This window comes from Toxorhynchites rutilus, chromosome 1, assembly GCF_029784135.1.
Source record: "Toxorhynchites rutilus septentrionalis strain SRP chromosome 1, ASM2978413v1, whole genome shotgun sequence".
Lineage (NCBI taxonomy): Eukaryota > Metazoa > Arthropoda > Insecta > Diptera > Culicidae > Toxorhynchites > Toxorhynchites rutilus.
The window spans coordinates 36,761,641-36,788,750 of NC_073744.1; the positions used below are offsets into that span (position 1 = coordinate 36,761,641).

Below are 27,110 nucleotides of genomic sequence, written 5' to 3' on the forward strand. Positions count from 1 at the left end.
CGAGGGAATCAAAAACATTTGGATTTGTTATTACACAAACAGTAATTAACTCACTGTCCACAGGCAGACGGAATTGTCCACACCATCTGGGACCAGTTTTTTGTTGTCGTTTTTGTTTTGTTTCGTTAGTTTGTTGCTTTAGGATACTCAGCGGGGCAAATGACCCCGAATCGATGGGCTCGAACCATACACTCGCAACCAGTGACGACTACTCACTTGCTTTTATGACAAGTCGTTTTTTGACACGGTGCCATCAGTCAAATTGCACCCATAAATGATTTATATTTATGCGCTGATGCGCGTTGGATGCCGGTCACGATCTGTCGTCGGTAAGGTCGGGCAGAGGCAAGTGTCGGTGTAAGGACTTGGAAAGTGTCATGTTTCAGCTGGGCGTTATGAGGACATTTGTTGAACGCATTTGTCTAATCTGAAAAGTGGATGGAAGTGGAATCAAAAAACAGACTGTGTAATTTACCTGCATCTTCTAGAAAAAAAAATAAAAATAATCATAGTTTTTTTCAATAAAGCTGTATGACTTTTCCGTTGATACGACGTACAAACAAGGCATCGAAACGCTGAAAACAGGAGCGAACCGCCAATTCTTTTTTGGCATCCAATTTTTGACCACCAATCCTGCGCATGCTCGCTTTCTGAAACTGTGATTTTCTTACGTAGTACCTTTATCATTAGGGTACGGAATTCAGTCTCCCGATCTTGTATATTCCCATCGTAGAACACTAGCCTCTGGCAAAACGTTAGTGCTTGTCAAATTAGAAAAGTTTTTGGGATTTATCATTGCCGCAGCTTTGAGCGTCGGATCAACCAAATTGAATCTATTTCTCGTTTGCTTGATTAGCTCTACGAAAAAGATGCGGCAAATATCTTATCTGGCTTTCGCTTTCCATTGTTCTGATAGTTTCTTCTGCTGCCATTCCAACCTGAAAATTCCTGCCGTTTTTCAAATTTAATATCATTGGAAATCAAACCACGTAAAAACGTCAAATCGAAGATAAGGTTAGGCGCCATGCATTGACGCATTGATTACTTACACTCTACATTCTTTGTGAGTGACGAAGATGAACAAAAGAAATACTTCAAAAATATCAAAATTAGCGTTAGAAGAAAACAAAAAGAGGATTGAGATTATGTTCGATTCAGTGAACTATTACCAGAAACCGTGCCTCAAATATTGTTCCACAGTTATGTTCTAGTGGTGGGAAACGTCATTATATACTCGAATTATATGATTAGTTCATGGGTTTTTCTTCTTTTTATGAACTACATATAAATTCTACGAAGAGAATTCTATTTTTCAAGCATTGGACTGGGTGAAAACTCATTTTAAATAAATTAAAACCGATCTTCTTAAAATAAAACGGTTTTACAGGATCCAGTTTTCTTCCAGTTTTTTGAAAAATATTATTGACAACCCTGCTTGTAAGGAATTCCGTTTTTATGAAACTGATCTATTATTGTATTGTAAATGCTTTCATGATCAGCAGCACCAAGCGATATTGCGACGTAGAAGCCGTTATGTACCTTAATGTTGCATTGTTCAAATGTAAGAAACGTGGAAAAGATCTGTATAAATCTGTATTTTTTATGAAAATCTGTACCTTGTACCGTACAGAATCTGTACCAAAGATAACGCAAAAATCTGCACCTTTCCAGACAAATTCGTATGAAGACTTTTCCATAAGTGAAAGCTTTTCCATAAGTTTCGGTTATTTTTCGATGGCAAATGGCTTTGTTGTTTTTTAAAGCATTCTTCAACGCGATAAATACACTTCTGCATTCACTCAAAACTTTCATTTCCATGTTTCCATATAAAATTGTTGTTTTTATGTTGGATGTACCTTATTTTCTAGGTTTATGGTGAGTGAAAGTGAGTATTTACATATTTTTTCAAAAATTCATTCTCAGGTTCAGGTCTGGAAACAAAAGGGTGCATAGCACTCAGAATTGACCGTTGTACATAGTTTTTGCACCAATTTACGCGATCCTTTTTTGAGCAAAATGTTTTTGGCGCTTGGTTCGTTTGGGGCAGAACCCCGACCATATAATGTCCAGACAGAGGGAACCACGTGTCAATCAGTTGTATATTGAATTTAAAAAATTCCCAAGCACCAAATTCAACCAACAAAACTTTTCCTTAAACCTGGTTGAAATGTACCGTTTCGTCTCACATTCCGAACACTTATGCTTTGTTGGCCATTAAACAGTGTCTCATTACTAAAAATGGAACTTTTTCGAGAAAATAATGTGGTTTTTGGATACAATAGAGCCTTTTCTTTCATTTGCCCGCCATAAAATTGATTTACAATTACATATTCATGGTGAGAAACATGGTGAAACTTGATTCAAATTCCGAATTTGCTAACACAAATATTTTATCGCTGGTTTTGACAGTTACTTTTTTGCAATAGTATATACTTAAATACCTGTAAATGATGTTAAAATGAAGTCCATACCACATAGAATGTCAGGGTTTTTATTATTCAATTGTTTAAAAAAAAATTATACAAATTTCTGCATAACTCGAGAACTAATCAAGCACATGGAGCCAAATTTGAGATGCGAGGGTATTTGGGCACGAGAAATGTTTCTATGATGGTATGACACCCCTTCCTCCTCTGGAAATAAGAGGGGCTCCCATAAAAATAATGCACACAATTCAACCAAGCATATTCCAACCAAAAATGACAATTGAAAATTTTCGGAAAATTCTGAAGCAAATTCGAAAAATTCAATTCGCAAATGTTCTACAATTACATATTGACAAGCGTTGTTAGTCCATTTGATGTTTGCGCTAACGAAATTGATTTTTGCTCGAAAGTGGAAATGGATTTTAAGGTGATAAAACACAATCCTATATCTTCTTCTCTCTATATATTTAAGAATGGAACGCCGAATGTGTTGATAAGGGAAAAATTCGAGGAATGAATTGTCCGATTTAGGGCTGTCTTCATTCTATCATATTTTCCGTATCAAACATTTATTCCATGTATCAGAGAAACATGTTATTTGCAAGTGGATGAAAAATCTTGCACGAGAATTGTGTTTGAAAATAATCTGATATTATAATGTCGAGTTTTGGTAGAAGTACTGAAATTTTATAGTAAAAAATAATTTTAAAGGGTAGATTAGAAGATTAATCAATGAACAGTTCTGCGAGTGGACCCATGAACGTGCGCTTAGTAAGAAAACGTGGATTTGATAACGAAACATAAATTTTGGGCGAGACGAAGTTTGCCGGGTCAGCTAGTTTACATTTAAAAATGAAGTGTTGGGAATTTGAAACTGACATTCATTTTGATTATAATAAAAATGAACTTGGTTCACTCTGACTGAAGGATTCAGAGAAAAATGCTGGCCTTCAGTGTGAATGATCGCAAATTGATCTATTTCAGTGTGCGGTTTAGACTGTAGCAATGACAATGAACTCCAATTTGACGATTCTATTGAAAAATACTGCCCTAAAATGATTGAATATTGTAAGTGTATGCTTTATCAAGTAAGCCGTGCAATCATGTTCTCGTTTGTAACAGATGGCAGAGATCATTATGCCGAACGCAACCAGATGTTTATGCAATTCCAGCCTCACACTCTTCCTCCCAATAATTTTCATAACGGAATGGCACACTTTGACTCACAATTATCAATTGATTGAAAAATATTTTGAAATTGTTCAGCCATAGTGAACCAAGTCTTACAAAAATGTCATAAAAATGTCACATGGTCTGATTTAACACAGACCAATTTCGAAATGAATTTTGATGAAAACAAGACGTTCTTCATCTTGGTATACCAAAAAGAGGAAGTTTTTGCATCTCGTGCAACGTTTTAACGCACTTAAACACATACATTAACATTTTAGAACCCCGAAAAAAGAATCATTAAGCGAAAAAATCCCGACTTTTCCCGAATTTTTCCCGATGGATTTTGATTCCCAACTTTTCCCCGCTTTTTCCGAATGAGTGACCACCCTTCTGTTCTTCTCGAAGGAGCAGAAGTTGAATAATATTTTGTTAACCACTACATTGATTGTTCAGAAGTTTTCCCCATCAAAAAACAATGTTTGATCAAAATACGATATTCCTCTTTTTTCCATTTTCTATACGAATGCTCTAGTAGTCAAAATGAATCTTGTTCATTTTCAGTGGCGTCATCTTTTGAAAAATCCCGGAACTTTTCAGCCCATGTCTTCAGAAATCCCGATATCATTTGAATATTAGACATCTCGCGTGGCTCGGCATCCCTGTTGTTTGCACTTTGTCGAATAAAAAGCGTAAAAAGCGAAAAGAAGGACAACTGTCTACGTAAACATGTGGGTGAGATTGAATAATAAATCTCCCATCAAAATGAACATTCGTTACGTTATTCATCTCCCTGAAAACTGTTTTTTTGAAATTTACAAAATCATTTCGAATTACATCAGTGGTGTTTTGGTTGTGTCAAGCATTTGAAGATACATCAACCTTGATCTCTTCCCATTCGCATCAGAGGTTAAAGGACCCTCGTTGTGTGATTATCCCCGTGAAAACATAAATCTCAGCTCGTTGTTTCTCCGATTCCCCTATCAGTACCGGCAATGTCATATATTCTCATTGAACCGCAAAAATGAAGACTTCCAAACCCACGAACGAGAGCACGATATTCATCAAAATTAGTTTGTAAACAGATTGTCATAGTGTTTCCAAAACAAAGGGGGAAAATTGTGCATAGAAGCACAGAATCACTGCTCCGATCCAGTGGAAATGACACCCGCACCTCGAATTGACTCATTTGCTGCAACAAAAGCATGAAATAATCACTCCCTTCGCTTTTTCGGGTGGCTGGTTTTCTGGGGGAACTGCATGGGAAATAAATCAGCATGCTCAATATCTATCGCTTTGTGTGATTTTAATGAGCGAAGTGTGAACTTGAAGGGTACTCTCCGATGTCCCCTCGGTGTGGCAACGGATGGATGATGTAAATGGGTTGAACTGAGTGACGGTTCTTAACCAGGCGCTTAATTTCGAGCGCTTAGCGGCTTCCAGAAACGTGATCCAGCGGTGAGAACGGGGGTTAGACCCCCTAGGAGAGGATTCCTCCGAGAGTCCCACCGTGTTGTTAAATGTTCTACCAAGTGGAGCTGATTTGATGATGGACTTATGAATCCTCCTGAACCGCACTCTGCGCCCTTCACGCCGTCCCAGCTGTGCTTATCTAAACAACAACCACTAGAGTAAATATTTTTCATTACAGCTTGTAATAGTAGCTCTAATTCCATTTTCTTGTTTTGGTAACGTTAAGCCAAACATTAAATTGATGGGTTACGATTATGGATATGGACTTGTCTCGTCGACCGGGTGGATGGTAAATGAAAAACCACTTGAGTTTCGGGTTCATCGAAGTGTGGTGGAACATGTGTCACTCGAGCCGTAATCTTCGTGCACTCTCATTGTGGGGTGTATCAAATGTTGGTACTTGTCGATCTGATACACTGCACCATCATCCCGACGTGTCAGTGGTTGAGATTTATTTTATTTATGGAGGCATAATTCAAGTTCGTGGTGCGGTCACGCAGAAATAGTGTTTTTTTTGTGCCCTCACAAAAATATGAACAAAATATTACACAGACTTCAATTATCGATTTAAAAAAAACCTTTGATTTCTTCTGGGGCAAACTTTTCCCACGTCATTCTTCATTTCTGTTTCGTGGAAAACATGTTTTCCACTTTTTCCATTTCACGTCACGCTTATTTCAATTTTGGGTATCCATGAATGTTTTTTTTATTGCCAACAGCCAGCTTTTTCGGGGGCAATTTCGAAACATTAAAATAATATTAATTATCTTCGGAGCGCGTTGCACACAGCCGTGTTCATATCACTTGCTGTTAAATGGTGACCCGATGACATGTGAAGATCCTTTCGGATTTCAGTCGGTGAAATATTAGAACCAGAAGAAGCATCAGTGCCCGATTTCTTAGCGAGAATGGCAAGTGACGAAAAAGGATGTTTACTTTTCTTCGGGACAAACGTTTTCCCTTGATTTCACGGTCTGCCGAAAAAGGTATCGGTTATTGGTAGTTATTTTTTCTCGTTGTTCCTCCGCTGCACTTTTTCGCTGAAGAAATTTACATAATGTTTGGGAAAAGCAATGATTTATGATAACATACAATATCGAAGTATTCGAGTTCGAATTGCCAAAGATTGCCATTTGTCCAATCATTTATTTTTTGTTAATTTATTTATTTACAACAATCAACAGGTTGAAAAAACCCTAATGATCCTCTAAGAACTATCTTATTCTAACTTGTTTGTGCTTACGGAGAAGGTGCCTTTTTATTACATCCCTCGTAACATTAAAGTCGATGAGTTCGATATGTTGATTGAATACACGAACCATGCTTGCAACAGGCTCATGGTAAGCATAGTTAGAACGCGCAGCAGGAAGGCGAAGAAAATCGTAATTTCGAAAGTTTCTTCTTCGGGTGTTGAAGTTGATCTGTCGAAGTAAATCCGGGCAATCGATGTTTCCTTGGATGAGATCAAAAACAAACAGAACTTTTGCTGTATTACGTCGTTCGCTAAACAGATTCAATTCTATGAGATTGCAACGATCCTCGTAGCTAGGGAGATTCTGAGAATCATTCCAGGGTAGTCGACATAAAGCGAAACGAACGAAACGTCCAATGATAACTATATGGCAAATGCACGGACGGTGTGAGTGAGGATTAAATGGGTCAAATACGACAATATTGTTCGAAAACGGTGATGGTCAAGAGAAAGTTTTACTGAGTATTTGGTGGGACTTAGCCAAATACTAAATTCAGATCTCTACTGTCAGCAATTGTCGAATTTATTCATATTTTAAGTTATATAAGTCATATTTTCTACGATATTCGAATGATCATCTTTTTTAGTATTTTTAAATTTAATCTAAAAAAAGTCTAATAAAATCTAATATTTGCAAAAATCAATGGAGAAGATCCGAAAGGATTTAGCCGAAGAACTAAAGTGACCAAAGCTTGGTTCTTCATTTCTCAAATCAGCCTGTTCGTTGTTCTGTGTGCTATCTGAAACGATCCATACCTTGCTTTCCAACTGCACAGAAGTCGATACTTCTTGTCAAAATAGTAGTCGGAGGATATTAATCATCCTAACGATCCACTCCTTCCACGCAGCAAAACAACAGCAAATGCGTTAAATCCTAGCCTCAAATACGAGAACACAAGAAGCGACCCCAGGAATGCGAACACAGTTGTCATTAGCCATTACAGCATACAATAATATTTTTTATCCTTCCATCTCTCGGTGCGCATGGAAATTTGAGCTTCGAGCGCGCCATAAATCTATACGCTCACCCCGTGTGTGTATGTGATGAGGACTCGCAACGGTAGCTGAAAATTTCGGTGTTTTCCCACACTTTTCATTGCCGAACGTTACATGTCACGTTGCAGCAGCACAAACACACGCACTCGCGAAGATCTATCGCATTTGTCTGCACCCAAAGGTTCTGAACCCGTCAGCGCATCCCTTCAGTTGAACAGAAAAAAAACGAGGTAAATGAGCGCAAGAAATGTCTTCACTTTATGACACACTGCGCTATGTGGGATGACACTTAAGCGAGTTTTAATGTTCGATTTTATTCCCTAATTAATATGGCACTTATGGTGGAAGTCTTACTAGGAAATCTGTTTATGATTAGAGCGCTTTGAACCTTAGTTGGTGGGAAATCTGACGAGAACTACGAAAGGACTAAAGAAGCATTTGGGCTTTACGTATTTCTGACGTGTCGTAGCCATACACGGAAAAATGAAAATCAAGCAATTTGCAGCATTCGTTCGGCAACTGGGTGAGAAAGAAAGCCCAGTTATCGACAACCGCTTGTTAACTGAACTGGCATGTAAAACGTCAAATAAAATCGAGGGGAACTTCAATTGATTGTTTGATTCGCGTTGATCGTAAAATTGGATAAACAAAAGGTGTCCACTGGAAGTTTTGCATTCAGTATGACAGTAGGTATGAGATATAATTTGAGTTTCTGTCATACAAATCATACAAATGAAATACAAACTTCTGCGTAACTCGAAAACTAATCAAGCAAACAGTATCAATTTTGTCATGTGAAGGTTTTAGAGAGCACGATACGTTTCTCTTGTGTTTCGACACTCCTCCCCCCTATCTAAGGTGGGGTGGTAACATAACTCGAGAAGTAAGCAAGCAAACGGAACCAAATTTGCCATATGGATGTTTCAAGGGGCAAGAAATGATTTTATTGTGGTACGACACTTCTCCCCTCTCTTTAAGGAGAGGGTGTCATACAAATGAAAAACAATGTTTGCATATCCCGAGAACTAATCAAGCAAAGGGGGAAGCACAAAACTCGAGGAAGGGTACGTCATATATGTCATTATTTTATTATGTTCATTTTATTATACTTCCTGTATCAAATATGTATTCCATGTAAGGGAGAAACATGTATTTGGGAGTGATGGAAAAATCTTGAACGAGAATTGTGTCCGAAAATAATTTGATATTACAATGACGAGTTTTGGTAGAAGTACCAGGAAATTTATAGAAAAGGAAACTGCAAAGGGTCAATTAGAAGATCAATCTATCAAAAGTTCTTCGATTGGACCAATGAAAGTTCGCTCAGCAAGAAAACGTGAATGTTTGAAGGTATTGATAACAAAAAAAAATCCATTTTGGGCATTGAGAGGAGAGAAGCAAAAGATCTCTCCTAGTCTTGTACACAATGAATTCGTCAAATAAAAGTGAGTTAGCTATTGAACTTAAAACCAGACACAAGGTTATTTTCATAAAAAGATATTAGCCCATAGATTGTGGTCGTGACATTGTGGCGACGAGGACAAAAATTGGATAGCATGCAGATAGCTTTGATTTCGTAAAATACATAGTGCGCATGCTGGATTGTTCCAAGTCACGAGGATTGTCGGTTAAAGAGAACCCTTTTAGTAGTGGGTACTGTGTACACCGCTGTGAAGAACACCGCTTTGGCAGAAGACACTAAAGATTCAGTCGCATCGCCGATGAATAGTGAGAAAAGAATAAAAGGGAGATTCCCAATATACGTTCCCGGTCTAAACGTGAATTCGTATCTGCAGACTGTAGATGTATATTTTGCTTTAAATAGAACTCCGGAGGATGAGAAGTCCTTGGAGTTCATAACAAGTGTTGGTCAAGAGACTGCCAATAGAATTATTGGTAGCTTCAAGCAAGAAAAAAATCGTGAACAAAAGCTTCAACGACAAAAAATTTAAAATATTGCATAAAGAAAACAAAATGTGTTCGCCGAGCGGCATCGTCTAATTATCCGCAAACAAAATGAAGGAGAATCACTAGATGACTTTGCTATTGATCTACAATACATTATCGAACACTGTAGTGTTAATAACGAGACAGAAGCCACACTCGTGCAGTCTATTTTTGTAGCGGGAATCCGGAACGATAAAACACGTGAAACAATGCTGCGGGATGCAGATGAGAAGCTAAATCTGGCTCAGTTGCTGGAAAAAGCGAAAACGGTAGAAATTGCCGCTAATGAAGCACGTAAGATGTCGTGGAGTGATGGAGCAGGGTTACACCACGTTAGACACCCGATAGAATCCGAGTCGATCGAGAAACTTTGTAAGAGCGGAAAAGTTTTACGAGCGCGAGCAAAATGATCTGGTGAACTATAGAGGAAGGCTTTGAGACAACAGCCAAGTAGCTATAATTGTCACAATCAGGGTCATTTATCGTATCACTGCTCTTTCTTCTTCTTCTTCAATGGCACTAACGTTCCTAGAGGAACTTCGCTGTCTCAACGTAGTATTACTTGCGTCATTTTTATTAGTACTTAGTTGAGATTTCTATGCCAAATAACACACCTTGAATGCATTCTGAGTGGCAAGCTCTAGAATACGCGTGATCACAGTGCAAGTCGGAGGAAATTTCTTTGACGAAAAATTCCCCCGACCAGAACGGGAATCGAACCCGAACACCCGGCATGTTAGTTATGACGCTAACCACTCGGCCAAGGGAGCACCACTGCATCACTGCTCTTTACTTAAGGCAAAAAAGCCGAGATACAACGGGCAGCCGATGAGAAACAATTCGAATAGGAAACGCGTCTTCGAAGAGCGGATTAATCAGTTATCAGCAGCGTTGGAGGATCTAAAACTGAAGTTCGATAACGATGAGGAACTCTCTGACGATCCTTCCGAGAACAAGCAAGAAGAGGAGGATGAATCAAAATCGTGGATCAACGTGGATCTTACGCAGAGATTTGCGCCCAGTGTTAAGCTGAGTTTTACCCTGAAATTTGCACCCTGCTTGCGCCGTATTTCTATACTGCGCGCTTGAAACTGGATTGCTCTCTCTGTTGAGATATTTTTTTTTCACACAAACGTGTACGGTTCAAATGGGGGGGCGCTGTTGTTTTTATGCTTTGCTTAGAACGAACGAAGTGTGTGTGTGTAGAATGAGACGCGCATCACACAAGTGAGAAGAAATGTTTAGTATCTGAGTTCTGCGCCGGGTACATTTTGCGCTGTCGTGTTTATAAATTTTGTGCTCTTCGCCCCAAGATAGAATACGAGTTTTCTTTGAGCGCGCGCTGGTAAAAATTAAACTCAAGCGCAGCGCTGCGTTTGTTTTCTGAAGACCGGTACAGGTCGGACTCGATTAAATACAGACTCGATTATATGTGATTCGATTATATACAATTTGGAACAATTTTTTTTATATTTCAAGAAGAAATGCAACCTTTCAACGATAAGGTGTAATTCAAGTGGCTATTACATGTACCTTGGGGTAAAAATCGTGATTTTAGAACATTTTGCTTGATTTTTCACCAGGAACTGTTTATATCGATATTGCAGCCAAATTAAGAAAGATAGAAGCTGGGTGTCAAAGAACAAATTGTAGAGCAGTTTGAGAGCTTCAATTTAATTGATAGAAACAATCTAGTTTAGAATAAATTTTCAGGATGAAATTAAAGATAACACATCAAACATTACTAACTTTTAAGTTCTTCGCTTCCAAAATGTTATTAAAATCCACTAGTTTAGATGTTCCACTACTATATCCTGTACTAAATTTTCTCATCTTTCAAATGAGAGCAACAGAATCGTCTTCCGTAGCGCACTTTGCAATGTAGAGCCAGTTTAAGATCACCGAGTCCGAAAAAACAAAAAGGTCTATAACTCTGTCATTGTTGAAATTCAAACATATGCGTAGAAGGATTTTTTCATCAAATATGATCCTTTATTACCTCCTGATAGAATGTGGATGAATTTATTTTTTTCATGTGAGAAAGGTGTTTTCTGATTTTAAGGGGATGAATCGAAAATCAAATTCCTCTTTTATATTCAAAAAGACGAAAAATACATGCCAAAAAAACGAATAAAAACATATTTTTGACTCGATTATATACAGTGAAAAGAAATCAGAAACTGTATATAATCGAGTCCGCGCTGTACTTATGTTTATGTAAAGTAATTCAGGATAATATTACAACAAGTGCTCTGGGATCGATACCAGGTGTCTTGGTCAGAAGCCAGACCAGAAAAAATGCATTGAGACCATTTCGAATTCTGCGTGAATATTTCCATTGTTTTACGAGCATTTTCAAACACATTCGATGCTTTGTACAATGAAAATCCGTCCTTGATGACCTACGTTGCTCTTTCACTAATTTTTTTCAACGTTGTATCTATCCATCTTTTTTCTTAATTCCGCGGCATCTGAAACTAATTAGGTCAATGAAAAGTCTCCAACCTGAAAGTGTCCATGTCACCTCACACAACTTGCAAAACTTAAAATGCAATTAGTTACATTCATTGTTATTAAACTTACAGTTTCGCTGCGTCAAATTGTTCCTCTTCTGTAGGCGAACAGAACTTTACTGCACAATACACGAAAAGTTCGTTTAACCAGGGGAGATAAAGGATTTGTCCAAATCACCCCAACTTACTCTACGTCTAACAAGGAGAATATAATCCATCGAAGGCAGACCTCCTGTACCTCTTACCCGAACGGTATGGGCCATTTAACATTTACCTAACCTCTTCACAGTCCAGTACGATGGTTATACCCCTGCTTGATGAAACATCTGCTGGAATTGGTACAAGCAGTGGGACCTCGTGTTATCGACTAAGTATTCCAACTCAACCCTAAATAGTGTGAAATATGGCATAGCCATCGTCTGCACACACAGCTTTCCAACTCACCATGGGCGTTCATGAAAACTCACAGCTCACAAAATTTTCATGAAAACCAGTTGTTTTGAGCGGATAGGAACATGTGATTTCTTTAGGTCGATAATCGTTCACTTTACACTCCTAAATAGATGACGGTATGAACAAGAAACGGTACACACACCCTTTCTCATTGCTACGAATATTGACGCACTGGATAAAAAGAGAAATAATGGCTGAATTTTATTCATCGTATTACCAAGGGAAGGAAGGTATTGAATTAGAGAGACTTTAAACTCTGAGAGTTCATTCGTCTCTTATATTACCAAGTACCTTACATTTCTTACAAATCTTTTTTTTTCGTTTATTGAACGACAGCTGTCTATTTATAACGCATCCTTCCGCCCAAATCAATATCATCTTAACACCGGAGACTAGACCTTATCAAACTTACCTCACAATGGTATAGTCTGTCACATACACGAAATGGTTGCTAAGAATTTTTTTTTCTTCGGTCACAAAAAAACACGCCATTCCTCGTTACTAAAAGCTACTGTATAGGAAACAAAAATAAATAAATAAAAAAATAAAATCCCTCTCTATTAGCTAACACGAAGATTTTACACAATTACTGATTGGACTCTGATAGCGCTAACTCTGCAAAGAGAACTACAACTATAAAAATTTAACAAACAATTATCTAACTATCTATATTTTGTTGGTTTGACCATCATCCAACTGGTGAAGGTTTTGTTGTGCTATTTCAATATCAATAATCTAACTTGTAATCACGCAACAGCGTTGTGTAGAATGGGAATTGCGGTTGTGATTCAAAATAAGGATTTTCATGTGGAATTATGAAGTTAGTCTAAAATCTGCTACGGTTCTACAGTTGGTTTCTCACGGTAATTCTAGGGTCCCCTCAATTTTTAAGCCTCCCTAATGGGCAGTGGATGTGCCTCCGAATTGAACACGTACTTGTCCAAATCGATTTCAGTGCGATCGTCACTGAACAGCAGGTAGAAATACTTCAGTGTCTCCCCCAGCCAGAAACTCTCCATCATATCGCGGGGCCGTGTGTTGAGCGGGTTCTTCACATTTCCGATCGATGTGTACCCATTTTTAACCTTGGTGTATTTGTTGAAGGCCTCGAAAATCGTCCAACCCATATCCTGGTAGGTTTTGTTGCCGGTGATGGCGTAGAAATAGTACAAGCTTTCGATGAACTCCGGCCGCAGCAGATTGTGGGCATCGTTTGTCTTCACGTAGATATCCGTCTCGGATTCTCCGTTCAGATTGAAGTAGGAAATTTCCGGTGCCAGCTGTGTCGGCTGTTTCATGTAGGTTTGATAGCAGGTTTCCAGCAGATCGTTAGCGAGCTTGAGGTGGCTTTTGGGCATTCCATTTTTGTAACCCAGTAGCAAAGTTCCGGGCAGGTAGCACGTGAGATGATCCATTTTGGGCTTGAAGTCCTTCCCGTTAATAAGTTCACCTATGTAGAGATGCTTTTCGTTGGGAGTAGTACGAACCAGTTGATGTAGAACACCGCGAATTGACAATTGGTAGTCGTCAATCAGACTGGTTGAGAAGAAGTCGGTTATTCGGGGGAGTTTGACGTTAAAACAAGCGTACTTACAAATCAACCTTTTGCTTTCCAGTTTGAAGCCATTGCTTCAACAGGTACTCGTAGTAGGAATCGGCTCGGGCACCGAGCGAGATCGTTGCAAAATTTCGGAATTGGCCGGTGTTTGCATTGATAAATATTGGTACCAATCCTTCGTTTTTCTCTAGCTCGTGAATTTTTACATTAACTTTGGCGGCAGCCTACAAAATTTATATTGTAAATAAACAGCGTTCGATTAATATTGCTTACTTACGTTTTCGAACACCGGGTTATTTGTACTACGAGATAAATCTCTGAACTCCAACTGTATAGTGGTTACCTCGCTGGTTGAACTATCGGGTGACCACTTGGGCGGATGAGCCTTCATTGTCTCGATATTGACGTCCGAATACGGAATTCCAGAGGGCGACTCGAAGCACGGCATCAGCCTTTGGCCCAAATCGAGAGCCTTGTCGAGGAACATCTTGTCCCCACTCAAGTGATACGTACTCAGCAGTCCTCCCAGCACCCGGATGGTTACCTCGAACAAGTTCACATCTCGATTAACATCGAAACGCAGATACTGTTCGACCCAATTTCGAGCCTCGTCGAACTCCTCCTGCAGATCCATGATATACAACGTGTCCAGCGAGTCCACGATGGTCAACCCCAACCCGAACCAATCGGCCCAACTCATAGAAATTGGCTTCAGATTGTCGTGGCCCCAGGCGTACTCTTTGTAACCGCGCCAGGAGTGCTGGAATGCTTCGATAACCGCCCGCTGGCGGTCGTTTGTTGGGCCCTGTAATTGAATCGATTGTTATCAATTTCAAAGAGCGACAGCTCCACGCCAAATTAACCGGTCGTTGCCTCGACCCTCTCGAACTTCTGCAAATCTTAGGGGCTGTCCACATATCACGTGGACAACTTTAGGGGGATAGGGGGTACGAGAATGTCCACGCTTGTCCATGGTGAGGGGGGTGGTGGTACAGATAATGTCCACGTGGACACGTTGAACAAATATTTGTTAAAAGTACATAAATATCTGTTTTCAAAAATAAATGAAATTTGTTCTGCCTTTTCAAGAATGTTCAAACTTTCCACACATTTTGAGTACATACATGTGGGATGTTAATAACTTGAATTCCGAATTATTTGAAAAGCACTTAGCGAAACGAGTTCTATCCAAATATCTATAATACCTGCTCAAAGTTCTGGACATTATGAAAAAGCAGTTTCAGTTCACCTTTTCTAATTGGCCTCAATTTTGCGATGTTTCCTTGAATACAACTGAGTTAGCATAGCATAGCTCAGCATCGGAGAGCAGTTTTTTAAGAATCACTTTGTCCTACGGAACGATAGATTGGGATGTTACAAGTGAGTTTTTCGTTAATTAGCAAATTTTATTACGACATTCGTGTTTTTCTTTATTTTTCAAGAGGGCTTTGAATCCGAGATTAGATTACATATTCTGCACCACAACCAAGAAGAAACTCCTATCATAACTATCAATGTCATGATCGAAATCACAAGCGATAAGACTTCCTGCTTTATATTTGGAATTAAACTTGACAATTCACTAAGAACTAAGATTTCCCCGCAGCCAACGATTTCACATATTTTCAAACTCTAGGATATATTGGTAGGAAGAAGTGTAATCAATACTACATAGATAGAATTTGGACCAAACTGAAGAACGATACAAATAATTCTCAAAATTGCATATGAGTAAAGTGACCATATGACCAGAGATCTAACGCGGGACACCAACAAAAAAAAAACAACGTTGTGTATATAAGTTATGTAAACATGAGCTGTAAAAATATACAAAAATAATTTAACCAGTCTCGTTTATTCGTTAAATTTTTGGCATGACAGATAATGCGATAAGCTCCAAAAAACCTTCAGTATACATATATTTTTCCCCAAGAACTTTCAGTTCATTTTGTACATTTAATGATACATACTGATTACTTACGCTTTCACACTGCTTAAACCAGAGATCGTCAATTTCAGATGCAACTTACAACTGATTGTAATATTGCCACTCTCCATCAGTATGGAAAACTGCAGCCTAACAACCACATTTCGGATCATTTATCTTCGAAAAAGTCTCAAAGAACTCTGGGGCTGCTATCAACAGACAAAACATTGGATTTCAATGGTTAAAATATTTTGAAAACTCGGTTACTCTGAATTTTCATATACTCCACCTCTATTTCCTCATGAAAATCTTTCAGCGTCGACGGTATAACTATTGAAATGACTGTGAAACTTGATAATTATCCCTTCAACATCTACGGGAAGTTGATCCGCAGCCGCCTGAATTGTGTTGCTGAAGATATAAGCAACGCGTCCTACAACTATTGTCGGTATTTAAGTTGATTCTTAAGCTTGTCATAGACGTCTTGGCCTTCCCTAAGAGGGCCGCCAAAGTTCGTGTTCATATTATCTGCCGAATATGAAGAGCAATGTGCATATAATATTTGATAAAAATTTCAAAAATTAATGTCGCGATGATTTCAGACGTATGTTTTTTTAAAGGTTGTAGTCAAAAACAGAGGAAGAAGTTTTTTTGTCTTGATGAGCATCGGAAAAAAATACGAGACGAGAAATATACGAGATACGAGAAATAGCCCAACAGAACACTGAATCAGAACATTCGTTTCAATCGGTAACGATTCCCAGATTCACAGATCACGAAAAAATTTTGGCTCATAGAGAAAACGATCTAGAACTAGCGACTAACTAAGTTTTGACAAACGCGGGACGTAATCTGACGCGGGACACTTTGCTGAAACGCGGGATTGTCCCGCGAAAAGCGGGACGTCTGGTCAGTTTACATATGAGGGGCTTAGAATGCAAGGGGTGTAAATGACTTGATAGATTCCTCTTAATCAGTTTTTTCTTTAGTTGAAAACTCAACTGCAAAAACGCTCCAATTTAAGTTTGCTATATAATCCGATAGATGAGGTTTTGACCTATCTTCGACATTGTCAAATATAGCTGGGAATGTATTTGCAGCTAAGGTTTAATTTTTATTTTGTTTATTTATAAATATGATGATGTCTGTGAGCCTTTGGCTCGTAAAGACTGACTAACTTAAAAAAATACATTGGCTTTTAGTACTTAAACGAAAAACATTTACAGTAATTGAAAACAATAGGGCTATCTAAACAATTCGTTTTTCTTTTCATTGAACTTCATTTAAGTGGAATTAATTCATTCGAAAGTTGACTACAGTACAAAATGTGTTTCAATTTGAATTTGAAGCAATTCATAGTGGGATATTTCAAATCTTCGCTAAGGTTGTTATATAGAGTAGTTGCTTTGTTCAAGTACGTTGTTCAGTTGTTCAGTACGTACGTACGTTGTTCAGTACGTTGACCGAATTTACTGGTATTACTCTTACTAGTAGATATGTTATCTCTGTTTCTGGTATGATGCTGGTGCCGTTCTGAAATTCTGCTCAGTACGGTGTTAGTGTGGACTAAATTGCGAAGTATTTGATGAATATGCAGGCAAGCAGTGGTGATATAGAGGTTTTCGACCATTAGAAGCTGATGCTGGGTGTGAATATACGCCGTTGATGTTCTCCGAGAGTGGCCAAAAAGGTTTTTGATTGCTTTGTTTTGGATAACATGAAGAGGTTTCATTGCTGTTGTGTTTGCTGTACCCCAAACCAGTATGCTACACACTATGTGACTGTGAAACAGTTAGTAGAGTAATGCGGAGTAAAGGTGCGCACCTAACTGTTCAATAACTCTTGAAATAAAAGCAAATAAAATTCCGTTTGCTTACCAAATGCAACAGAGCCAGTTCGCTTTGTTTTTTGTTTTTATAATACTGGCTTCCTGATATGTTTGAAAATAAATATTATCTATAAGATAAATCGTCCTGCTCAAACCTTTGTAGGGGTCATCATCACCAAATTGTAACTATATATATATATATATATATATATATATATATATATATATATATATATATATATATATATATATATATATATATATATATATATATATATATATATATATATATATATATATATATATATATATATATATATATATATATATATATATATATATATATATATATATATATATATATATATATATATATATATATATATATATATATTACCTTCAAAACGAAGGAGACAGACAATATAAGATATCCGAAAATGTCCAACATTTGAAACAGAACTTGTTTTTAAACTAACAAACTAGCTGACCCGGCGAGCTTCGTCCCACCCACAATTGATATATTGATATGAATCATTTCGAACACTCAAGTTCCCACAGAAATTATTTTTATGTACGTAATCTATACTCGCGAATGCATGGGGAAAATAAAAACATTTTTCATTTTAAATTCATTTTGAATTATTTGAGGGCAATTGTTTATTTTTATTCCTCATCTTGGATTTCGGTCCTGAGGATTCCGACGCTTTGCCTTGGAGCGCTGTTGCTTCGTTGTGCTGTTGTGGGGTTCGAAGAGACAGACGATGGTTCCTCACGAAGCTAGAATCCCAATCTCTCCCTGCCAGTTTTGCAACTTGGTTTAATTCTGTGCTGGAGGTTGTTGGCTCCCGCAAAATCAAACGCCAGACGCCGTAAATCTTTGAGAGTCATACCATAGAAACCTTTGTCCAGTGCCCTGCAGTGGTCTGCTAGATTCTCAGACAGCTTACTCATAAATACCTATCTGAACCGCCCTAGGTACTCGCTGACACATCCCAGCAGAAGTAGAAATGTCAATAAAAGAAGATTCAAATCATAAATCACTTTCTGATATGAGCCTCTTCCTCCGAGCTGGTTCAAAAATACCGAGGTCTGTCGCAATCCGATGCTTCGAGACTCCCTCCCGAAGCCTCTGTCGAGCCATTTGAACATTTCTGGAGTGCATTTTTCAAATCAGTTTTCTTCTTGTGGGTCCGTTAAAAATTTTGTTGAAAACATTTTATAATTTTTTTCAGAGCCAAACGTTAGTGCGAACTTTTACTTCACAGCCACTTCGCACCTTTGCCCCACAAGCAATTTTTGAACTAATCGAATTTTTAAAAAAGCTCTTGAACTTTTTCACAAAAACGAATACGCACTATCATCTACTACAGTTTCCTTGACAGTGTAGTTTCGAACATTCCAATTATTTGAGGTAAGTAAATCGTCAACTCCAAAACTGAAAAAAATAGATCAAAACATCGCAAAACTCGTTTTGCCTCATAACTTTTTGTCACTTTCACAAAATGGATGTTGTTTATATGTGTGAGCTGCTGGTGTAATAATGTATGAAACGACTACACTGTTGTCGAATTTTTATGCTCGTTTGCTTCAAAAAGGCTAATGCGCACTTTTGCCCCGTGCGCACCTTTGCCCCGCACTACTCTAATACAAACTTCGTTTAGTATCCATTGGAACCAAACCATTTATTCTCTTGAAGACTCCTGCGATTTGTGCTAGTTTAGCTCCCAATCTAATGATATGTTCAGTTCAGTTCAGAGAGTCGATCGATGTAGAAATCGATCAAATTACTTACACATTCTTTCATTCCTCATATATAATCAGCAGATTCTGAAAATCTGATCTGTGCAAAATGTGTACACTTGATGGAAAAACATTGACAACGGCTTGATTTTCGAAAAAATGCAGTTTTTATTAAGCTATGCTACCAACGCCGATTGGCGTACATCCATCAAAGTATGCGAGAATCTGTTTTCAATTATTTTCTCCAACATGGCGCCATTGAACATGCAACGTGCTGAGCATGAGGAAGCATCAGAGAGTTCTACACATTTTTGGACTTTGTAGCATGCGTCAACCAGTCTAACATAGTTGAGGACCCGATTGTAATAATTATGGACAGCACCGATTGGAAAATCCAAAATGCAATTGAAACCATCCGTGTTAAATAACATAATGCCGTCCGAAATTATCCGATGTAAAACAGATATAATTTATGCGAGAATGTTTTGAGTTTTGTTACGAGGTGCGTTCCGATGGAGAATTTAGAAGAGTGCAACTGTTCACCAAATCCGACATTCATCCTTCGACCAACACTCAGTTTCAATTAATCCAAAAGAGGAATTGAGCATGCAACAAAAGTACTATTTAGTTACAATATTTATGTGTCATATGTGATAACAGCAATATACTTCAATCTAGGATAAATTCATTTGAGCTGAGATTAATTTGATAAATTTGAATAGATTTTTAAACAGAGATTCTGAATGCATGGTTTGCAGACAGAATAGAAGATGGTTATTATAAATGTGGCACTGCATAGGGATGGACTCTTTTTCATTAAAACATTTGACATGACAAACTTTTTGAAAAAATTATTTATAACAAGAAAGAACGCATGTGACTCGCATTATGCTAAACGTACATCACGAAAAAGTTGTGTATAATTTATTGTCCCAGTTCGTTCATTCTACGCCATTAGATCAGATCAAAAATCACATCGCATTGCAATCAACTTGGTCTTACGTCTCAACATAGTGAAAATGGCGCTTACGCCGCCTAACAGATGAAATGGCGCTTACGCCACTCCGTTTTCAAGCTTCTGTGGGGTCGTTTATTCATATTTCTGCAAAACTTCCCATTTTTTTTCAAAGTATTTGGTATTCTTTATCGATCTATAACAACAACAAAAAATCAATTTTGGCGCTTACGTCATTTTGCGAGATTACGGCAGTGATAATCTCCCACGAACCTGTTTGTAAGTGGCGATAGACGACAGAAGACGATTTGGGAAAGCACTTTGTATGCGGCATTCAAGACGGTGATTGCATGAAAGTTTTCACAATCTAGTTTGTCGCCATTGTTGAAGATAGGGCAAATAACCCCATCTTTCCACTCCTCTGGTAGCTGTTCTATTCATCGACAATCAGTCGATGATAAGTTCCGCTCCGATGCCATCGTTCCCAGTTGTTTCGTTGTTTTTAAGCTTTACGATGGCATCACAAACTTCACCTTCACATCGTACACACATGGTACATGAAAAATGTGTTTTCGATTTTTTTTTTTTTTTGTCAAATACCCTAAAATTGCATGAAACGTCGAGATCTACTGTCATCTCGAAAAATTTTTTGTCAAAAATCGATAATCTGGAACTTTTTTTTTCGGGATACGAGCCAAAACGTATGGTTTTGGGTGCCAATAAAAATAGTTATCTCGATTTTTCGTTCGGAACTTGTTGCGAAATGTTGTTTGCACGATAATATGCCCTATGCTAAATATTAGCACATTCGGATCACGTCGCAGACGTTAAAATTTGAATAATTGAAAGCCGAAATCACCAGAAATCGGGGTTTTCAAACAAAAATTTGATGCCAAATATTTTATAATTGCACGAAACGTCGTGATTTACTGTTAACTCGAAATTTTTTTTGTCACAATTTTTTTACGAGATGACAGTAGACCTCGACGTTTCATGCAATTTTGAACATTTGGCATCAGAAAAAAAGCGAAAACAAGATTTTTATGTACTTTATTTTCTGGAATTTCAAAGTTAAACCTCTTCAAAAAATTGTTACCCAAAGACTCATAATTCTAAAAGAGTCTCGTTTGTCTACCCGTCAGTTCGATTTTTGTCCCAAAAAAAAGGCTAATGATTATCACACCGAATTCGAACATCTACTTGATTCTATCCTGTAAAGTGGCCTGCATAGCAACATTATTTTCTCTAAATCTGTTAAATTATAGCCAGTAAACACTTCAATCCCCTATTAGCTCTATAGCAGATGCGGCAGATGAGAAATCAACTCTCCACTCTAAACCCTCTCCAGTCTGGGAAACACGTGGTCAGTCACCGAAAAAACAAGGAAAGACACTTCCACCAAACACCTTTGGCTCATTTCTATTGGAATTCTGTTATCTATAGTTAGATTTCACAATTGTATCACATATTAACAGAGTGCAAAGCATATGATAATAAACGTGTTCAGCTGATAAATTGAACACCACCCTGAGGTTGGTATTTTCCTCATATTTTGAAACAAGACTGACATTTGGGTTAAAATCCTTTATAGTTCCACTTTTGTGAAATCGTATTTTATATTGTGTCATAATATGAGCTCCATCAGTGGCGAACTTTTCGAGTTTATGAAGCGCACAAAAACAAACAGAACAATTTTATATGCATAGATTTTTTTTTTTATCAATTAAAAAGAATTTCAAGAAAATAAAAGATGGTATAGAGACCATGCACTGATATCTTAAGATCTTCATTTGATAAAGGATTGAGGAGTAAAGGGTCGAAATTTCTAAGCGATTTCGAAACGCCTGTATTTTCGATATAAATCATGAAATGAAGACAAAAAATTCGGCATTTTCAAACTACAAATTTCTGGTTTATGGATATCGTACGTACATATATCGTATATTTAATCGATGATCAAATCTGCCCACTGCAAACTTGAAAATATTCTATACAAGGTCCAGTTGTTGCTTTGACGAATGCAATATTTTATAACATAGCTATACCGTTTCGAAAATCATTCAAAATTTTCGATGTCGCTTTTTGCTCCTCTATTTTCTTTTTTTTTGTCGATTGTAGTTTTTTGAAGAACTCCGGAGTACGATTGGTCACAGGAAATGTCGATTCATTTACACATTCGCTTCACTTTAAGTCATCAGCGCACCTTTTCCGCAATAGTTCCGGGAATTTTCAAAGGGTACTGATAGCGTATTAGAAATATTTTCAATGTATATTTTTTAATTTTTCAACTGCTTATTGACCATTCTTCATTGAGTGTCTAGATGGCTTTCAAAATGCTTGCGGGGAAAAACTTCCAACCCTATTCTGTATTTCGATCGATTCGAAATATTTCGATCGACTTGATAAAATTCCATTCTGTATACCGTTCAAGTTGTTCTTGCATTTCGTTCAATCTGCTTCTCTTTGAACATTAAATGGGCAAAGAATAGGGAATGCAAAATTATATCTCGAACGAAATAATGGTTTCGAACGGAATGCAAGTCCGACGGAATGCAGAATCGGTGTATACATCAGAAAACTCACGACTCATAGATTTTTTTCACTAACCTTGCCCGAAAAATTATTTGTATTGCTCTTTGGGTTTCCTCCGCTAAAATCCTTATCAAAACATCACTTATCAAATTCAAACAGTTTACTAAAGAACAATTCAACGCCAAATTAATCAGACGCTGGCCCGATCCTCCCTTTTTTAAAAAATTTGCACATTTTTGGTTTGAAATCTCCTGCCCGATTGAAAGTTTTTGAGAAATCAATTAATTTAATAGAAAGTTAATTGATTCTTCAAAAACATGAAAAAATGTTTAACCCATTTCAGGCCAAGCGTTCGAAAAATCGAACAGCATCTTCGATAATTGTTCATGGCTTTGGAAAGCTGCCATATGGTAGGGTTTTGGCATCAAATGATAGCTCAATTTATTAGCTATAACTTACCATTAATTTCATTCGATTTTGTATAACTTTATTGGACAATAAATTCAGATTAAAGCAACTATGTGCGAAAAGTACATAACCTCACATAACCTTCTAAAATGCAAAAATATTTAAACTTTCTTACAGTATTACTTTGATTAAAGAACACACATTGTGATGTTGGAAAAAAAAAACAATTGGGTTGAACCTCCTACAGGATCATAAATGTAAGTTTTAGCCATTGTTTTTGTTTGGCGATTTTTCGGTTTTTTGTCATTTTCCGGAAAACAGAAGAACGGAAAAAAATATTTCTTGAAGATTTGGGTTTCTGTAACGCCAATAAACAAAATAACTCCAATGGAGTTCGTTAAAAAAATAATTTTTACAGCTTGGTCGTTATGGGTTAAACTGCTGAGAAAACTTTCTCATAAATTGAATAGAATATCGAATACTATTATATCTGTTTGAAATATTGTTATATACAAGTTGTTAGGTAACTGATCCGAAATATTTCAGGTGATAGAAGATCGTATTTGATGAAAAAATCATCCACGCTTATGGTCAAATCTCATCTACGAAAGAATTATTGAACTTCAGTAGAGGCGAATGAACTGAAAAGTTTAAACCCTCTTAAAGCCAAAAAGAAGAAGAATTATTGAACTTTTCCTTGAGACCGTTTTTTTTTGCCTTAAACTGACTTTAATTCAAAAATAACGCTGCTTAGCACGATTCAATTGCTTTTATTTGAGAAAATTGTGCATAAATTATGTTGTGAATCATTTAAATTTTGCAAGATAAAAAGAAGGATAACAGTTTAGTTTCAAGGAAAGAATTGTAGAATGGTTGTACTGCTTCAATTTGGTTGATAGAAACAATCCAGTTTATCGTGCATTTTAGGAGAATCCAGTTTATCATGCATATAAACATATATAAGCACAAAAATTTAAGTTTCATCTTTACCTCTAAAAGTTACTTGGTTCCATCAATTCAAATGTTTTACAAATACATTCTACGCAAAATTTTCTTATTTTTTAAATGAGTAGCATAATTATTATGAGTAGCGTACTTTCTAAATTGAGAATAGACCAAATGCGTAGAATTTTTTCATCAAATATGATCCTCTATCACCTCCTGAAATATTCCGAATCAGCTACCTAATTCCACGTATATTTTTATCAGAACACAGGTGGTTGTATTTAAAAAAAAATATTCTTCCTGTCCACGTGGACTCGATCAATACCCCATCCCCCCTCTCCGTGGACAAGCGTGGACATTGTGGACGGCCCCTTACATGAAATAATAATGATACAATTGTTTTTGATAGAGGAAACTAAGATTTTGAGTAGCCATCAATGAGGTACATATAGAGGTGGAACAGTAGGCGGAGTATATCTGTATTGGCAAGCAAAATATCGATTCGTAATTATTTGCATTCAATATGGAATGTATATGGAAGAAACAAAACAATGTTGAAAGTTCTCACGGTTGCATAATAATTTGAGCCAATATTCTCATGAAATCATTCAACTGTTTGGTTTTTAACAGATGGCAATTGTATCGTGGCTTATTTCGATTATTCATGTGGTAAAAAGGTCCAGAGAGCAATCGTATACTTAGTTCTTGAAATCAGTAACATTTTTGGTGAGATTTTGATTAATTGGCGATTATTCTCTCATAACATACACACCGACACTGAGAGCCTTTGAAACATACACTTCATAATGTTAGAATAATGAAACTCCATTTGTTTCTATGAACGTGGGGGAGTGAAAATGGCACATGGAAATATCACTTTTATCCGTCTTCTTCGACGTGATTTCACAAATATTCACTGCGCACTTTCACATTAGTCTCATATTCAGCGGGAACATTAAAAAAATGTACGTTTTAATTGATAAATTACTTCCTGAAAATAGCATTTTCACATGGATGCGGTGAGCAATCAAAGATAAACACAACGACTGACGTCACTATTTGAGAAATAGTTATGGCAGCGCATGCTATGTCGCTCGAAACTCTACCATCTTCATTACCTTTTTTTCCAGGACATTGAGTAGCCACCAAGGTACATACAAGTTTTGAAAAATATCGGAGAATGTTGAGTCACAATCAGCTAGCTGTCGATTAAATCGGCGGAGACTTGTAGTCATAAAATTAAAAAAAAACGACCATTAACCAAATTCAACCTAAAGACAAACAAAAGCAAGCGTTGATGGAGCAGAAATAAGGTCCCTTCCCCTTCTCACCTTGAAATCCTTTGCATTATCACTTCGTCGATTTTCCTCCAGCACATTCTCCTCGTTGTCAACGATCTCTTTGAGCTCGCTCTGGATGACCACCAGCGTCGCTGTATCATGTTCAATCTGATCGCCCACCGGTTCCTCAATTTTTTGATCCTCCTTTTTCTCCATGGCCGGTGGTTCATCGATAATGTTCTTGCCCTCCTCTGCTCGAGCCGCTCCCTTCGACGCTAGATTGACTTCCTCCACATAGCCGCTGTTTGCAGAGCGAAACTTCCGTTCTGCCCCGGCTTTTTCAGCAGGCGACTCGGCGGGATGTATCGGACTCAGATTTTCATGCTGTTGAGAGTTTTGATTTCCGTGACCCGACGAGGAATAGACAGAAGGGCGATTTGTTGCATTTAAAAATGTGCCTAATGCGTATGAATGTGTGTGATAAATCGAATGTGTGCCAAAAGAGCGAAAATAGTGTTCTGGCGGTGTGAGGAAAAATGAAAATTGTGTACATATACAGTCGACAAAATATAGAACACAAACCCTGGACCGGATTGATATGGCAAACAAACCTTATTCCTGAACGGCGCAATTTGAATGTGCTCCAGAGGTTGTTCTACTTTGGACTCTCGACTTGCCGCATCATCATAAGGTATCAGAAAGAACAGGAAAACACAAACCGCTGCTAACGCGATGCAGATAAGGTTCTTCTGGAAGCGGGAAAGTTGATTCCAGTGCTGTAAAATAAAATATTCCCATATTCGTTCATTATCCAATTTCGCATCAATTTATTGATCATATCGCTCACCCGTCTCAGACTTTTTCGCGTATTTGTGGAGGCCGTGGACTCACCGCAATTAACGGGAAGCAGCAGTGAAATGTGTTCGTTTCTTAACTCCATCCTGAGCCGTGGAATTGAATTCGTCACGCGTTCGACCGGCACAGTGTCGATCGTGAGCGACGTTCGTTGATTGTAATTTCTCACGGGTTTAAATTATTAAGTAATTTTCCTTAACACGCATCAACTAAGTGAGCTCTCTGTCACCCTTATAACTACTTCCCACCGGGGTGCAAATTCTCGTCTCCACAGACCCTCGTTCGTCTATCGAGCCAAAACGAGCTTTACATCTTCCCGATTTGCATCCTCGAATCTTTAATTCCTAGCAGACAGGCAGTTCTATTTATAAACCTATATTTGATCCGTTCGGTTGATTGGTTTACGTGTGTTGTGAGCGAAAAACTGCTTATCTTAAACCTAAACATTTTCTATTAACATAATAACCGAGTCGCATTTTTGATACCGTTTGGACAATCAATACTTAGCGACCAAGGAAGATATACACAATATTCCGATAGATTTTTCTACAAGAAAACGATCGCAAAACAAGTTGTTATGATATTAACGGAGAACCGAACAACCGAGAGAACAATGTTCTATGATTCTTTGCTTTATGCTTTTTTGACACTTTGCGCTTGTAACGTCATTCGTGAATGAGATGAGCATTTAAAGGTAGGAATATTTATTCGGTTATCAAAATAATATTCAGTTAGGGTGCTCATACACTGTTTGACCGAAGCCAAATATTTGACTCTTTTTGACAGATAAAATTTGGTCAACGTGTACTGATCAAATATATTCTACACAAAACACGACAAGCAAATATTCAA

At 37.6% G+C, this 27,110-nt stretch overlaps 1 protein-coding gene across 1 annotated transcript; it reads right to left on the bottom strand.

Annotated features, from left to right (window-relative positions):
• Nucleotides 1-12,406: 12,406 nt before the first annotated feature.
• On the bottom strand, nt 12,407-26,895 carry LOC129771964 (endoplasmic reticulum mannosyl-oligosaccharide 1,2-alpha-mannosidase). Its single transcript, XM_055776139.1, has 6 exons — nt 26,251-26,895; nt 26,015-26,179; nt 25,455-25,787; nt 14,066-14,593; nt 13,825-14,012; nt 12,407-13,766 (listed from the first exon to the last, which is right to left on the bottom strand). Exons 1-6 carry the CDS (start codon nt 26,341-26,343, stop codon nt 13,118-13,120), a joined length of 1,956 nt encoding a protein of 651 aa, XP_055632114.1. The 5' UTR covers nt 26,344-26,895; the 3' UTR covers nt 12,407-13,117.
• Nucleotides 26,896-27,110: the final 215 nt, after the last annotated feature.

Excerpts from the sequence above, each read along its gene's own strand:
- LOC129771964 (XM_055776139.1), bottom strand. The coding sequence starts at position 26,343 with ATGGAGTTAAGAAACGAACACATTTCACTGCTGCTTCCCGTTAATTGC. Across the intron at positions 14,594-25,454 it reads ATAATGCAAAGGATTTCAAG|GGCCCAACAAACGACCGCCA; the intron begins GTGAGAAGGGGA and ends ATTCAATTACAG. Across the intron at positions 13,767-13,824 it reads GGAAAGCAAAAGGTTGATTT|TCTGATTGACGACTACCAAT; the intron begins GTAAGTACGCTT and ends CTTCTCAACCAG.